The sequence below is a fragment of the Chlorocebus sabaeus genome, chromosome 1 (assembly GCF_047675955.1).
Source record: "Chlorocebus sabaeus isolate Y175 chromosome 1, mChlSab1.0.hap1, whole genome shotgun sequence".
In the NCBI taxonomy this organism is placed as follows: Eukaryota; Metazoa; Chordata; class Mammalia; order Primates; family Cercopithecidae; genus Chlorocebus; species Chlorocebus sabaeus.
The window spans coordinates 66,898,057-66,914,905 of record NC_132904.1 but is presented as its reverse complement, the minus strand read 5'-3'; the positions used below and the strand labels follow the sequence as shown (position 1 = coordinate 66,914,905).

Below are 16,849 nucleotides of genomic sequence, written 5' to 3'. Positions count from 1 at the left end.
AAGTAGGCCGGGAGCAGTGGCTCACGCCTGTAATCCCAGCACTTTGGGAGGCCGAGGCGGGCTGATCACAAGGTCAGGAGATCGAGACCATCCTGGCTAACTCGGTGAAACCCCGTCTCTACTAAAAATACAAAAAATTAGCCGGGTGCGGTGGCGGGCGCCTGTGGTCCCAGCTACTCGGGAGGCTGAGGCAGGAGAATGGCATGAATCTGGGAGGCGGAGCTTGCAGTGAGCTGAGATGGTGCCACTGCACCCCAGCCTGGCGACAGAGCAAGACTCCATCTCAAAAAAAAAAAAAAAAAAAAAAAAAAAAAAGAAGGAAGTTTATCTAGCTATATATGATATCACTTTGGAAAATGCTTCAATAGCATTTATGGTGTGTGATAAAGGTGCGGAAAAATACGTTTTAAATAAAATTTATGAGAAGTCATTGTTTTGAAGTGAGCTCCTGCACTAAGTCCCAACAGACCAACCCAAAATGGAGTCACTTGTGCTAGGTACCATGTAATCAAATGGAAACTCTAAAGAATCACAGAAATCCCCAAACAGACCAGTTTTTCCTAAAAAATAAGATAGTCACAGGAAACAATCAGAAAAAGGTCAATCTGTGCTGGTATGATTAAGAAATACCCTCTGCTTTTTCTCTTAGGAAGAAAGTAAAAGTAACTTAATATTGACCAATTTTCATTTTGTGTTATTCTGTTTCCTTGTTCCTGCTCAGCCCTCAACCTGGTTTGCAAAAAGAACGGTTATGCCCTATCCAATGGAGCTCCTTTTACTTCTTTTCTTTTCTTTTTTTGAGTTGGAGTCTTGCTCTGTTGCCCAGGCTGGAGTGCAGTGGTGTGATCTTGGTTCACTGCAAACTCCACCTTTGGGTTTCAAGCGAGTCTCTGCTTCAGCATCCTGACTAGCTGGGACTACAGATGTGCTAATTTTTTATTTTTTGTAGAGATGGGTTTTTGCCATGTTGGCCAGGCTGGTCTCGAGCTCCTGGCCTCAAGTGATTTACCGGCCTCGGCTTCCCAAAGTACAGGGATTATAGGAATGAGCTACTTTGCCAGCCATCCTCCTGTTTTTAAATGGGATGCTGTATGCTTCACAGCTCATTAATAAAAGCCATTTTGCTCTTTAAATTTGTTGAAGTTTAGGTTCTTTAATGGAGGAAAAAGAGGCTACACTTGTGGATTAATGAGATGTCAACTAATAAAAAAATAAGTATAGGCCACAGCATTCTTGTGAGGCTGAAAGCCAAAGAAATTTGTATTAAAGTTATCAAGGGTAAGAAAAATGTCAAAGTCTTCTTGGCTGGTGTTGGCTGGCTTATACATTTGAAAAGACAATAAGGCATGAAAAAGTTTAACCTTGCAACTGAGGTAGGTTCTGCATATCAGGAAGCTACAGAATTTTTTAAATGCCTGCAAAGGCTTATACAGGAAAATAATTACGTGAAAGAGCAGGTTGTCAATGCTAATGAGACTGGCTTACTATACAAGGACACTACCAAGTAAACCTTTATAATGCAAATGGCCTCCAAATTCCCTGGGTTTAAATTATTAAAAAGCTGTGTAATTACTTACTTTTAAGAACTATATATTAAATAATATGTTTTTAAATATAACTACCCACAAAACAAGATTATGTGTTGATTGGTTGACAAAAATATTGTGAGCAGAGGCTTGTAGAAACCTCACCTTAGGAGGAATAATGAATGGTTCTATATTTGTTAATTCAGTGTTCATGGCAATGGTTATGAAATAGTCTTGTTTTCTGAGGTGTTATCTGAGGTTCTTTGTCTCATGACTGTGAGAAATAAGGAGCATGGACACCAAGGGTGAGGTTGGAGCGGAAGTTTAATAAGTGAAAGAGGAAAGCCCTCTACAGTGGAGAGGGAGTCCAAGAGGGTTGCTGTTTCATAGTTCAATACAAAGGTTTTTATAAGAAACTTCCCTTATTTGTGCAGCTGCAGTCACATTTTCTCTAAAAAAGAGAGAAATATGCTCAACAGAGCTCACCATGTACATGTCTGTAAAAAAGGGAGGAATGAAGTTTTTCTTCCCTGGAGCCCAAGGTATTACACAAAGGGAAGAGATGTTTCTATGTTGGGCCTTGCGCCCTTATCTGTGCCTGTAGCTTTATTTTTTTCCAGGCTGCTCTCTTTGTGCCAGCTTTGTTTTTTCCCAGGCTGCTCTTGTTTGAAAGAATTTCACTGAGTACCTGCCCTAAGTATCTGCCTTTTTTTTTTTTTCTCCTCTCTCAGTTATACAACATAGCTACTGAAAATAATGAGAATTGACTCTGTGTGTGTGTGTGTGTGTGTGTGTGTATATGTGTGTGTGTGTGTGTATACATACACATCTTTAGCCAGGCTCACTCTCTGTTACTTGCTTTTAATTGACAAATAAAAATGATATATCTTCATGGTATACAACATGATGTACAAAATATATACAAGTATGTTGTGCAATAGATACATCATGCTACACTTCCTCACATATTAATCATTTGGGGATCTGGGAATACCTAAACTATACTCGCTTAGCAATTTTCAAATATATATTATATCATCATCTGTAGTCATAATGATGTACAACAGATCTCTTGCACTTATACTTCCCACCTAAGAGAGATTGTGTCCTTGATGAGATCTCTCCAGTTTCCCACCTCCTAGCCTCTTGTAACCATCATTTTTACTCACTTTATTCTCTGTTTCTATGAATCTGACGTATTTACATTCCACATACGTACGAATGAGATCTTGTATCATTTGCCCTTATGTGAATGAACTGTTTTACTAAAAAATGTTCTTCACAGTTATCCATGTTGTTATGAATGACAAATTTCTTTTTTAAGCCTAAGTAGTATCCCATTGTATAAATATCTGCCTCATTTTCTTTGCACCCTCTTTCACCTATGAAGAAACTCTTGAGCTGAGGGGATCTCTCTTGGCACTGCACTGTGCCAGGTAGGGAGGAGGGTAACCCGGATAAGGGAAGCTTTTCCTTTTACTGTCTTCAATGTGCCTTTTCTCATTCTCTGCTCCACCACAATACTGTAATTTCTCTCTTGCATTAAAGATCTCTCACAAAGATATTTTTGTCCATGGGCAGTTATTAAATTTGTGATTTTGTGAGGGAGGAGGACCAGGACCTTCTATTCTTCCATGTTACTGACCTAAACCTAAATAATCTGTCATCATCTCCTTAAAAGCCAAAGCTCCCTAATAGCTCTCTCTTACAGTTTCAAGGTTAACATTTTTCATGCCTTATTGTTTTTTCAAACATGTGAGTCAACTGACACCAGCTAAGAAGAGTTTGACATTTTTCTTACCCCTGGTAACTGAAATGTAAATTTCTTTGGCTTTCAGCCTCGCAATAATGTTATCCCCTATACTTGTTTTTTTATTAGTTGACATCTCATCAATCCAGACATTTAGCCTTTTTTTCTGTTAAAATTTTTTTCAACTAATTTAATATAAAGATCTAAGTGATGTTTACTAATGATTAATGATTCATGAATCATGAGTCAGGGCCAGATTGTAAACTAGAATCCTTAGAGACTTTTTGTCCTTAACAAAACTGGCTCTGGGGGATTTTCTATTGAAAACTCTTTTCAGGCAAGGAGCAGTGCCCTCATAAAGCCTTTGCATATTGAAACAACACAAGCAACACAGATTTTATCCTGGTGCTAAGCCTCATGAGTCTTCCCTGTCTCCCAGCTCCCAGGTGCATTTTTAGGACACAGTGGTAGACTAAGAGAAAGAGGAGAATAGAAGGGAGGAAGAGAAGACGAAAGTTTGAGGAAAGAAGACTAAGGATGAAGCTTAAAGAATGAGAAGAATCAAGGCTCAGAAGGGTCATATAATACTAGAAGAAATTTTGGATTTCAGCCTGAATTGATCTGGGTTACATTTTAGAAAAAATAAGTCTTTTCATATCTAAAGAAATAATAGCATAGTATCTTTTGAATGCGCTCCAAGTATCTTAAAGTAAGTATCTATTTAAAACCGATTACATATTTAGGATGATTTATCTTTATTATCTCTATTTTATGGATGTAGGAAATGAGATATAGAAATGCTAAATTATGTCTGCAAAGTCACACAACTAACAAGTAATGTTCATTTGCTTTGACTACAGAATGAATTAATTATGAAGCTGGGTTTCAACACTCTTATTCTGACTGCAGAATTCATACTTCTAAGCACTGAGAAATACTGTGTCATTATCAACTGAAGACATAATAATGGTTTGAACTAGTCCCAACAAGATGGAGCCAAATTTATTGTTTTTAAAGATACTAGAGATGTAGACTCAATAGTATTTTTAATACTACAGAGAGGATATGCCTTGGATTTTTTTATCTAGCCAATCCACTGGATGATAATGACATAAAAAGATTACACAATTTCATTGCTTTGCATGTCTTCTGACTATTTCTATGTGGTATTCATGTCACTGTCTGTCTACTTAACAAACTATTCAGACCCTGTCTTACTATAGAAATAATTATCTGAGTTGACAGATATAATTTCCCGATTATTTTATTTGCAAACACCAAATACAATGTCCTCTCTCTCTTTTACAAAAAATACACAAATATGTAGCTTATTTATTTCCTTTAATGATCAGCTTTGCACTTATTAGCTAAATTTTTTTTTTATTTACTGAGATTCTATTACATATGAGAAGGTTGAAAAGGAAAAATACTGTTTTTGTAGTTTTCTGAGACTATTGCCTATATTTCTGTTTTTCAGACATGTTATTCAGGAATACGGAAAGTTTAATTGAATTTTAAAAAACCCACTGGCATATACAGTGATAAATCACACACAAAAAAAATGCCTTTTTTTTTTTGAGATGGAGTCTCGCTCTGTCGCTGCAAGCTCCGCTTCCCGGGTTCACGCCATTCTCCTGCCTCAGCCTCCCGAGTAGCTGGGACTACAGGTGCCCGCCACCACGCCCGGCTAATTTTTTGTGTTTTTAGTAGAGATGGGGTTTCACTGTGTTAGCCAGGATGGTCTCAATCTTCTGACCTCGTGATCCGCCCGCCTCGGCCTCCCAAAGTGCTGGGATTACAGGCGTGAGTCACCGCACCCGGCCAAAAAAGTGCTTTTATAATTGAATCCTGCTCTCACACCTCTTGTTGTCCATGTCACACCTTCTTAAAGTATTCGCTGTTAGATTACAAGGTCAAAACATTATACAAGAAAGACTCTGTTCTATGAATATTCCACATTGTGTCTCATGCAGATAACATCTTTTCTTAGCCTTTCCTCTTTTCAAATGTTTACCATTTCCTTCTAGGAGTCCCTGTCTCCCCATCCATATTACAGTGCTCCCTCCCATATGACAGTGCTGTTTATCATGGGCCCTCCTCTTCTTGGCGTTGCTTCTCTCATGTTAATGTTTATCCCACATCCTGATTATCTTCTGGAAACTATAGTCATAATTAGTATTGCTGCTCTGGAATCAACCAATGATAAAAATGATCAAAAAACTTTTTACTATATAATAATTACACTTAATGAATAATTGAATGCCTTGAAAATACTCCCCTAACAAATGCCATAAGTAAGGTACATGAAAATACGTAAAAACAATTTGGGTAGTTTTAGAAATGATATATATTTTTTACTTCTAATAATTCAATGCTCAGATTATATTTTCCTCTCTCTAGTCTTTTCTTCCACGTGTTTTTCATCTATCTTAAACACTCAAAATCTAAGCGTCTCAGATTTAAAATAAAGATAATGATATCTCTTATTCAGATGCATGTGTGTTTAAAAGAGATTACCTGTGTTACTGTGTGTGAGAGGAGGGGAAGTTTAGCAATATGACTCAAATAAGATGCAAATAATCTCTTCCTTATTTATAGTTTCTTTCCATTTTAATTCATTGCTTTCCTGTCTATTTCCTTTTTCTGGTTCTATAATTACAAGTATTTCATGCATATAGTTTGATGAGTCATTAAACTAGTTAAGGCTCAGACACTTTGTAAAATATGGTTAAATATGCTCTCCCATATGTTTACAGAGATTATATCTGCTATTTGCACAGATTCTAACATAGAATTTCAAGCAGGAAACAGTACATTAATAAATGGTAGTTGATGTGACTGTTTTACTACATTTACTTCATTATTTTGTAATAATGATGAATAAATTATAACAAATGGGCCAAGTTTAATTCTTTAAAAACATGGATAGAACTAGAGGACATTATGTAAACTGAAGCTAAACACAGAAAGACATATGTCTCCTGTTCTCATTAGTATGTTGTATCTAAAACAAAATTGATCTCATGCAAATACTGAGTGGAATGATGGTTACCAGAGGCTAGGAAGTGTGTAAGGATGAGGGGGGATGAAAGGAGGTTGGTTAATGGGTAAAAAATATAGTTAGATAAAATAAATAAGTTCTAGTGTTTAATAGCACAGTAGGGCAATTATAGTTAACAAGAATTTGTAGTATATTACAAAATAGCCAGAAGAGAAGATTTGGAATGTTTCTAACACAAAGAAATGACAAATGTTGGAGATTATGGATATCCCAATTACCCTGATTTGATAATTATACATTTTACACATTACATGTGTGTATCAATATATCACATTTACCCCATAATTATGTGCAACTATTATGTATTAATAAAATTAACCTGCACTAAAATAAATTTTCAATATTTTAGATTACATCTTAATGAATCTGTGTTTTCATTAACAATTTCTTACCCATTTTTATGTAACACCTGTGTGTTGCCATCTAACCAAGTGGAACAAATAGAAATCACTATGGGGCCTGACAGCTCTATGTATGTCTGAATTGAAAGTAAATTCTGTGTGATGGTAAGATAAGTTAATAAATGGGTATTAAGATAAAATCGTAGCATAATATCAGTGATGAGATCATTGCAAATTGATGAGAAGAAAAGCATTAAAACAGAGGAATATGTTATGTCAAACTTTTTATTACAATCCACTGCTTAAATTCATCCAGACCCTTCTCACTGAGAATGCACATTTTTGATTGTTCTCTATGTAGTACGTTTCTAATTGTGTGAATTTTTTGGTTTTCAATTCTGCAGAATTTTACCTGTTTTCCTGCTGATTGGCACACATACAGTCATAAAGATCATGGACTTCTGCATTCACAAGCAGGATGTTTCTTCCCAATGAAACCCAGCTTCACCCCTCCTCCTTCCTGTTGCTGGGGATCCCAGGACTAGAAACACTTCACATCTGGATCGGCTTTCCCTTTTGTGCTGTGTACATAATCTCACTCATAGGCAACTTCACTATTCTACTGGTGCTCATGACTGACAGCAGCTTACACCAGTCCATGTTCTACTTCCTGGCCATGTTGGCCACCATTGACTTGGGCCTTTCAACAGCTACCATCCCTAAGATGCTTGGGATCTTCTGGTTTAGCCTCAGGGAGATTATCTTTGATGCCTGTCTCACCCAGATGTTTTTCATCCACAACTTTACTGGCATGGAGTCAGCAGTCCTCGTGGCAATGGCTTATGACCGCTATGTGGCCATCTGCAACCCACTACGATATAGCACCATCCTCACCAACAAGGCTGTTTCTGTGATTGGTCTTGGTGTGTTAGTGAGGTCATTTATCTTTGTTATTCCATTTGTTTTTCTTATTTTGCGGTTGCCCTTCTGTGGGAATCATGTCATTCCCCACACCTACTGTGAGCACATGAGTCTTGCTCATCTGTCTTGTTCCAGTATCGAGATCAATATCATCTATGGCTTGGGTGCTATTTCAATCCTAGTGTTCGACATCATAGCCATTGCCCTTTCTTACATGCAGATACTTCGTGCTGTTTTCCATCTTCCTTCCCAGAAAGCCCGACTCAAGTCCCTTAGCACATGTGGTTCACATGTGTGCGTAATCCTTGCCTTCTATACACCAGCCCTCTTTTCCTTTATGACTCATCGCTTTGGCCAAAATGTGCCCCGCTACATCCATATACTCCTAGCCAATCTCTATGTTGTGGTGCCACCAGCGCTCAATCCTGTCATATATGGAGTCAGAACCAAGCAGATCTATGACTGTGTGAAGAAAATATTATTACAAAAACAAGGAATTGAAAAAGAAGAGCATCTAATACATATAAGAAGGACTTTTTGAACACAGAAATACCTTCCTATAGTAAATTTAAGCTTATTTGACAGTTCTTTCCTGTATGTTATTGAATTCAGAAAGCTAAAGTCTAAGCTTTGCTATTCAATTTATATGATAAAGAGAGCCAATCAGAGTTTCTGTATGTGATTTTTATCGATTATGGCAGTAAATTTAAAATAGGATTTTAGAAAGCCTGCCGTGTTTTGTGTACTATCCACCTATGTCATTCATGCGAGTGTTTTCATGTTTCTTATTCCTTTATCTCCAAGCCTATCTGTATCTGTTTCTCTCTTCTTGCCTTATATGCCATCCTATCTTTCCTTTTGTTTTTTACTTCTTTTTATATCTAGAAATATCAGTCATTTTTATTCCATAATAAAGACTATATTATGATATATTATTATTTTATCATGAAGATTATTAACATCCAAAATTGGTTCTATGGACTTGATACTGATTATGGCCATAAAAAGACAGTGAGAAAGCAAATGGAATCACAAACAGATTCATTATAAATTTTTGTAAAATTTGTTATAAATATACTTAGCTTTTTATGGACTAAACTGTGATTTAAACATAATTAAGGAAGCACTTATAGCCTAGAGAGATCACTTGTTTTCCCTCCATAGTTTTATTTGTTTTCTAATTTATTTTTAGATTAATCCTGCAGTCACTATCTTCTTTTTCTTGTCTTTACTCATATGATTTTAATATTAAAAAATTTGGGTTTATTCCTAGTTCTCTCTTCAATATATGTTTAAATATGTTTAATATATGTTCTGTCTTTAATGTATGCTTAATGTTCAATGTTCCTTAATTTTTTGTGTCATAAATATGGCCTATTTCATAGATTAAGCATGAAGGGCTTAATTATATACTGTTCCTAAAATAATTAGAATATTGCTCTGCATGCTATTTATACTAAATACAAAATAGTTGTTAGCCATTACTGGAGTCATGTTATTACTTGCAATACAGTGTTTTTTAAATCCTGATGCTTGACAACATCATTACAATTAGAGATGTTTATATTCATAACATTTCATTTTATATCATGTAATATTCCTGAAGATGGGACTCAACTAAAGGACAATTAGTGTTAAATATATACATATATGTTTATATGTATTCATCATAGACAAATACACATGCAACTAACGTGAAATAATTTAAAATTTTTTGAAAATGTGATTTCCTTGAAGTTCTTATCAGAAGGAATTTGAAAAATGCCAACTTTTCCCAAGTCTATCATAAATTAAACTTGTATTTTTCATATCTATCTATCTATCTATCTATCTATCTATCTATCTATCTATCTATCTATCTTAACCTCTTAGTCTTTAAAAAGAAATATACATTAGGAAATAATTATTTATATAATTTATTCTTATCTTCCTCCTTCTGTAATATGAGGAAAGCTGTTTTCACAATATTTTGTGATCTCAGTTCGGATTCTTTTTTGTTTGTTTGTTTGTTTTGGCTTTTTTTTTAATCTTTATAACTGAATCTTTATTGTAGGTAACTACAAACAAAATTAAAATTGTTAGAGTTATTTTTCACATCAGTAAATGTTGATTTAAATATATTCTAACTCTAAAAATGGTACTCAATCCAAGTACCCTCAGAGCATTAGGAAGATAAAACCGATATAAGAATACAGCAAAAAATATATATACATAAATTCCCATATTCTTCCAAAATACTGTTGACATTTTGGGTGATTGAAGCCTGCAAGCCTCAAACAGAACAGTTATGTATCCATATTTTGATTTTTGACGAAATTCCTTTTGATTATTTGTATATGACCATATATATTCATTATTTTCTTTGTATAATTTTCCAGTGCTCTTTAGAGTCAAGATATCTTCTTATCCCTTGATAAATTTTGTTCAAATATATTTCATGAAGTGGTTTTATTATTTTAAGATTTACTTTATCTCAGCTGGGTCCAATTTTGTTAATCTTAGAGACTGGTATTTTTTTATGTATCTAAGATTCCTTTGATGTCAAGTCTAAGAGTGTACCTAGCACATCATTTCAAGAATTAACAATGTATGATTGACTCAGTTTCTCTATGTCTTTACCAACATTTAATGATGTCTTTTTTTTTTTTAATTTTAGCGATTCTAACTGGAGTAGAGTGATAATCTCATTTTGGTTTTAATTTGCATTTCTTTAAAGGCTAATCATGTTGGACGTCTTTTTATGTACTTGTTTGTCATATGTAGAACAATTTTTTTTTTTTTGCCTAACACAGATTCTTGATTTTATTGGTTGCATTAGATATTACATTTTCTTTCTTTCTTTCTTTCTTTTCTTTTTTCTTTTTTTGTTAAATTATTATTATACTTTAAGTTCTAGGGTACATGTGCATAACGTGCAGGTTTGTTACATATGTATACTTGTGCCATGTTGGTGTGCTGCACCCATCAACTTGTCAGCACCTATCAACTCGTCATTTACATCAGGTATAACTCCCAATGCAATCCCTCCCCCCTCCCCCATTCCCCCTCCCCATGATAGGCCCCGGTGTGTGATGTTCCCCTTCCCGAGTCCAAGTGATCTCATTGTTCAGTTCCCACCTATGAGTGAGAACATGCGGTGTTTGGTTTTCTGTTCTTGTGATAGTTTGCTGAGAATGATGGTTTCCAGCTGCATCCATGTCCCTACAAAGGACACAAACTCATCCTTTTTTATGGCTGCATAGTATTCCATGGTGTATATGTGCCACATTTTCTTAATCCAGTCTGTCACTGATGGACATTTGGGTTGATTCCAAGTCTTTGCTATTGTGAGTAGTGCCGCAATAAACATACATGTGCATGTGTCTTTATAGCAGCATGATTTATAATCCTTTGGGTATATACCCAGTAATGGGATGGCTGGGTCATATGGTACATCTAGTTCTAGATCCTTGAGGAATCGCCATACTGTTTTCCATAATGGTTGAACTAGTTTACAATCCCACCAACAGTGTAAAAATGTTCCTATTTCTCCATATCCTCTCTAGCACCTGTTGTTTCCTGACTTTTTAATGGTCCTCATTCTAACTGGTGTGAGATGGTATCTCATTGTGGTTTTGATTTGCATTTCTCTGATGGCCAGTGATGACGAGCATTTTTTCATGTGTCTGTTGGCTGTATGAATGTCTTCTTTTGAGAAATGTCTGTTCATATCCTTTGCCCACTTTTTGGTGGGGCTGTTTGTCTTTTTCTTGTAAATTTGTTTGAGTTTTTTGTAGGTTCTGGATATGAGCCCTTTGTCAGATGAGTAGATTGCAAAAATTTTCTCCCATTCTGTAGGTTGCCTGTTCACTCTGATGGTAGTTTCTTTTGCCGTGCAGAAGCTCTTTAGTTTAATGAGATCCCATTTGTCAGTTTTGGCTTTTGCTGCCGTTGCTTTTGGTGTTTTAGACATGAAGTCTTTGCCCATGCCTATGTCCTGAATGGTACTACCTAGGTTTTCCTCTAGGGTTTTTATGGTATTAGGTCTAACATTTAAGTCTCTAATCCATCTTGAATTAATTTTTGTATAAGGAGTAAGGAAAGGATCCAGTTTCAGCTTTCTACTTATGGCTAGCCAATTTTCCCAGCACCATTTATTAAATAGGGAATCCTTTCCCCATTTCTTGTTTCTCTTAGGTTTGTCAAAGATCAGATGGCTGTAGATGTGTGGTATTATTTCTGAGGACTCTGTTCTGTTCCTTTGATCTATATCTCTGTTTTGGTACCAGTACCATGCTGTTTTTGGTTACTGTAGCCTTGTAGTATAGTTTGAAGTCAGGTAGCGTCATGCCTCCAGCTTTGTTCTTTTGACTTAGGATTGTCTTGGAGATGCGGGCTCTTTTTTGGTTCCATATGAACTTTAAAGCAGTTTTTTCCAATTCTGTGAAGAAACTCATTGGTAGCTTGATGGGGATGGCATTGAATCTATAAATAACCTTGGGCAGTATGGCCACTTTCACGATATTGATTCTTCCTATCCATGAGCATGGTGTGTTCTTCCATTTGTTTGTGTCTTCTTTTATTTCACTGAGCAGTGGTTTGTAGTTCTCCTTGAAGAGGTCCTTTACATCCCTTGTAAGTTGGATTCCTAGGTATTTTATTCTCTTTGAAGCAATTGTGAATGGAAGTTCATTCATGATTTGGCTCTCTGTTTGTCTGTTACTGGTGTATAAGAATGCTTGTGATTTTTGCACATTAATTTTGTATCCTGAGACTTTGCTGAAGTTGCTTATCAGCTTAAGGAGATTTTGGGCTGAGACAATGGGATTTTCTAAATATACAATCATGTCATCTGCAAACAGGGAAAATTTGACTTCTTCTTTTCCTAACTGAATCCCCTTGATTTCTTTCTCTTGCCTGATTGCCCTAGCCAGAACTTCCAACACTATGTTGAATAGGAGTGGTCCCTGTCTTGTGCCAGTTTTCAAAGGGAATGCTTCCAGTTTTTGCCTATTCAGTATGATATTAGCTGTGGGTTTGTCATAAATAGCTCTTATTATTTTGAGATACGTTCCATCAATACCGAATTTATTGAGCGTTTTTAGCATGAAGGGCTGTTGAATTTTGCCAAAAGCCTTTTCTGCATCTATTGAGATAATCATGTGGTTCTTGTCTTTGGTTCTGTTTATATGCTGGATTATGTTTATTGATTTGCGAATGTTGAACCAGCCTTGCATCTCAGGGATGAAGCCCACTTGATCATGGTGGATAAGCTTTTTGATGTGTTGCTGAATCTGGTTTGCCAGTATTTTATTGAGGATTTTTGCATCGATGTTCATCAGGGTTATTGGTCTAAAATTCTCTTTTTTTGTTGTGTCTCTGCCAGGCTTTGGTATCAGGATGATGTTGGCCTCATAAAATGAGTTAGGGAGGATTCCCTCTTTTTCTATTGATTGGAATAGTTTCAGAAGGAATGGTACCAGCTCCTCCTTGTACCTCTGGTAGAATTCAGCTGTGAATCCATCTGGTCCCGGACTTTTTTTGGTTGGTAGGCTATTAATTATTGCCTCAATTTCAGAGCCTGCTATTGGTCTATTCAGGGAGTCAACTTCTTCCTGGTTTAGTCTTGGAAGAGTGTAAGTGTCCAGGAAATTATCCATTTCTTCTAGATTTTCCAGTTTATTTGCGTAGAGGTGTTTATAGTATTCTCTGATGGTAGTTTGTATTTCTGTGGGGTCGGTGGTGATATCCCCTTTATCATTTTTTATTGCATCTATTTGATTCTTCTCTCTTTTCTTCTTTATTAGTCTTGCTAGCGGTCTGTCAATTTTGTTGATCTTTTCAAAAAACCAACTCCTGGATTCATTGATATTTTGGAGGGTTTTTTGTGTCTCTATCTCCTTCAGTTCTGTTCTGATCTTAGTTATTTCTTGCCTTCTGCTAGCTTTCGAATGCGTTTACTCTTGCTTCCCTAGTTCTTTTAATTCTGATGTTACAGTGTCAATTTTTGATCTTTCCTGCTTTGTCTTGTGGGCATTTAGTGCTATCAATTTCTCTCTACACACTGCTTTAAATTTGTCCCAGAGATTCTGGTATGTTGTATCTTTGTTCTCATTGGTTTCAAAGAACATCTTTATTTCTGCCTTCATTTCGTTATGTACCCAGTAGTCATTCAGGAGCAGGTTGTTCAGTTTCCATGTAGTTGAGCGGTTTTGATTGAGTTTCTTTGTCCTGAGTTCTAGTTTGATTGCACTGTGGTCTGAGAGACAGTTTGTTATAATTTCTGTTCTTGTACATTTGCTGAGGAGTGCTTTACTTCCAATTATGTGGTCAATTTTGGAATAAGTGCAATGTGGTGCTGAGAAGAATGTATATTCTGTTGATTTGGGGTGGAGAGTTCTATAGATGTCTATTAGGTCTGCTTGCTGCAGAGTTGAGTTCAATTCCTGGATATCCTTGTTAACTTTCTGTCTCGTTGATCTGTCTGATGTTGACAGTGGGGTGTTGAAGTCTCCCATTATTATCGTATGGGAGTCTAAGTCTCTTTGTAAGTCTCTGTGGACTTGCTTTATGAATCTGGGTGCTCCTGTATTGGGTGCATATATATTTAGGATAGTTAGCTCTTCCTGTTGAATTGATCCTTTTACCATTATGTAATGGCCTTCTTTGTCTCTTTTGATCTTTGATGGTTTAAAGTCTGTTTTATCAGAGGCTAGGATTGCAACCCCTGCTTTTTTTTGTTCTCCATTTGCTTAGTAAATCTTCCTCCATCCCTTTATTTTGAGCCTATGTATGTCTCTGCGTGTGAGATGGGTCTCCTGAATACAGCAGACTGATGGGTCTTGACTCTTTATCCAGTTTGCCAGTCTGTGTCTTTTAATTGGAGCATTTAGTCCATTTACATTTAAGGTTAATATTGTTATGTGTGAACTTGATCCTGCCATTATGATATTAACTGGTTATTTTGCTCGTTAGTTGATGCAGTTTCTTCCTAGCCTAGATGGTCTTTACATTTTGGCATGTTTTTGCAATGGCTGGTACCGGTTGTTCCTTTCCATGTTTAGTCCTTCCTTCAGGGTCTCTTGTAAGGCAGGCCTAGTGGTGACAAAATCTCTAAGCATTTGCTTATCTGTAAAGGATTTTATTTCTCCTTCACTTATGAAACTTAGTTTGGCTGGATATGAAATTCTGGGTTGAAAATTCTTTTCTTTAAGAATGTTGAATATTGGCCCCCACTCTCTTCTGGCTTGTAGAATTTCTGCCGAGAGATCTGCTGTTAGTCTGATGGGCTTCCCTTTGTGGGTAACCCGACCTTTCTCTCTGGCTGCCCTTAAGATTTTTTCCTTCATTTCAACTTTGGTGAATCTGGCAATTATGTGTCTTGGAGTTGCTCTTCTCGAGGAGTATCTTTGTGGCGTTCTCTGTATTTCCTGGATTTGAATGTTGGTCTGCCCTACTAGGTTGGGGAAGTTCTCCTGGATGATATCCTGAAGAGTGTTTTCCAACTTGGTTCCATTTTCCCCCTCACTTTCAGGCACCCCAATCAGACGTAGATTTGGTCTTTTTACATAATCCCATACTTCTTGCAGGCTTTGTTCATTTCTTTTTCTTCTTTTTTCTTTTGGTTTCTCTTCTCGCTTCATTTCGTTCATTTGATCCTCAATCGCTGATACTCTTTCTTCCAGTTGATCGAGTCGGTTACTGAAGCTTGTGCATTTGTCACGTACTTCTTGTGTCATGGTTTTCATCTCTTTCATTTCGTTTATGACCTTCTCTGCATTAATTACTCTAGCCATCAATTCTTCCACTTTTTTTTCAAGATTTTTAGTTTCTTTGCGCTGGGTACGTAATTCCTCCTTTAGCTCTGAGAAATTTGATGGACTGAAGCCTTCTTCTCTCATCTCGTCAAAGTCATTCTCCGTCAAGCTTTGATCCATTGCTGGTGACGAGCTGCACTCCTTTGCTAGGGGAGATGCGCTCTTATTTTTTGAATTTCCAGTTTTTCTGCCCTGCTTTTTCCCCATCTTTGTGGTTTTATCTGCCTCTGGTCTTTGATGATGATGGTGATGTACTGATGGGGTTTTGGTGTAGGTGTCCTTCCTGTTTGATAGTTTTCCTTCTAACAGTCAGGACCCTCAGCTGTAGGTCTGTTGGAGATTGCTTGAGGTCCACTCCAGACCCTGTTTGCCTGGGTATCAGCAGCAGAGGCTGCAGAAGATAGAATATTGCTGAACAGCGAGTGTACCTGTCTGATTCTTGCTTTGGAGGCTTCCCCTCAGGGGTGTACTCCACCCTGTGAGGTGTGGGGTGTCAGACTGCCCCTAGTGGGAGATGTCTCCCAGTTAGGCTACTCAGGGGTCAGAGACCCACTTGAGCAGGCAGTCTGCCGCTTCTCAGATCTCAACCTCCGTGTTGGGAGATCCACTGCTCTCTTCAAAGCTGTCAGACAGAGTCGTTTGCATCTGCAGAGGTTTCTGCTGCTTTTGTTTATCTGTGCCCTGTCCCCAGAGGTGGTGTCTACAGAGACAGGCAGGTTTCCTTGAGCTGCTGTGAGCTCCACCCAGTTCGAGCTTCCCAGTGGCTTTGTTTACCTACTTAAGCCTCAGCAATGGTGGGCGCCCCTCCCCCAGGTTAGATCGCAGACTGCTGTGCTAGCAATGAGGGAGGCTCCGTGGGGTGGGACCCTCCCGGCCAGGTGTGGGATATAATCTCCTTGTGTGCCTGTTTGCTTAAAGCGCAGTATCAGGGTGGGAGTTACCCGATTTTCCAGGTGTTGTGTGTCTCAGTTTCCCTGGCTAGGAAAAGGGATTCCCTTTCCCCTAGCGCTTCCCAGGTGAGGCAATGCCTCGCCCTGCTTCAGCTCTCGCTGGTCAGGCTGCAGCAGCTGGCCAGCACCGATTGTCCGGCACCCCCTAGTGAGATGAACCCAGTACCTCAGTTGAAAATGCAGAAATCACCGGTCTTCTGTGTCGCTGGCGCTGGGAGTTGGAGACTGGAGCTGTTCCTATTCAGACATCTTGCTCCGCCTAACATGGTGATATTTATATGTTATATTCCAACCAAAATACAAACGGGTACCTTCATATATGTGTATGTGATTATGACAATTTGATATTCAGTAAACATTTGTTAAATGTATACTATGTACTTGATATTATGCTAGATACTTTGAAAACAACATTGAAAAAGATAAACACTCCCTCACGTCAAGGTTATTCTCTAGTAAGGGGATTCAGATTTTAAATATTCAGATCATTAATATTTTAAGTAA

The 16,849-nt window shown here is 37.4% G+C and overlaps 1 protein-coding gene across 1 annotated transcript; it reads left to right on the top strand.

Annotated features, from left to right (window-relative positions):
- Window positions 1–7,156: 7,156 nt before the first annotated feature.
- Window positions 7,157–8,140, top strand: LOC103247917 (olfactory receptor 52E2). Its single transcript, XM_008019907.3, has one exon. The coding sequence runs from the start codon at window positions 7,157–7,159 to the stop codon at window positions 8,138–8,140; it is 984 nt and encodes a 327-aa protein (XP_008018098.3).
- The last annotated feature ends 8,709 nt before the right edge of the window (window positions 8,141–16,849 follow it).

Excerpts from the sequence above, each read along its gene's own strand:
- LOC103247917 (XM_008019907.3), top strand. The coding sequence starts at position 7,157 with ATGTTTCTTCCCAATGAAACCCAGCTTCACCCCTCCTCCTTCCTGTTG.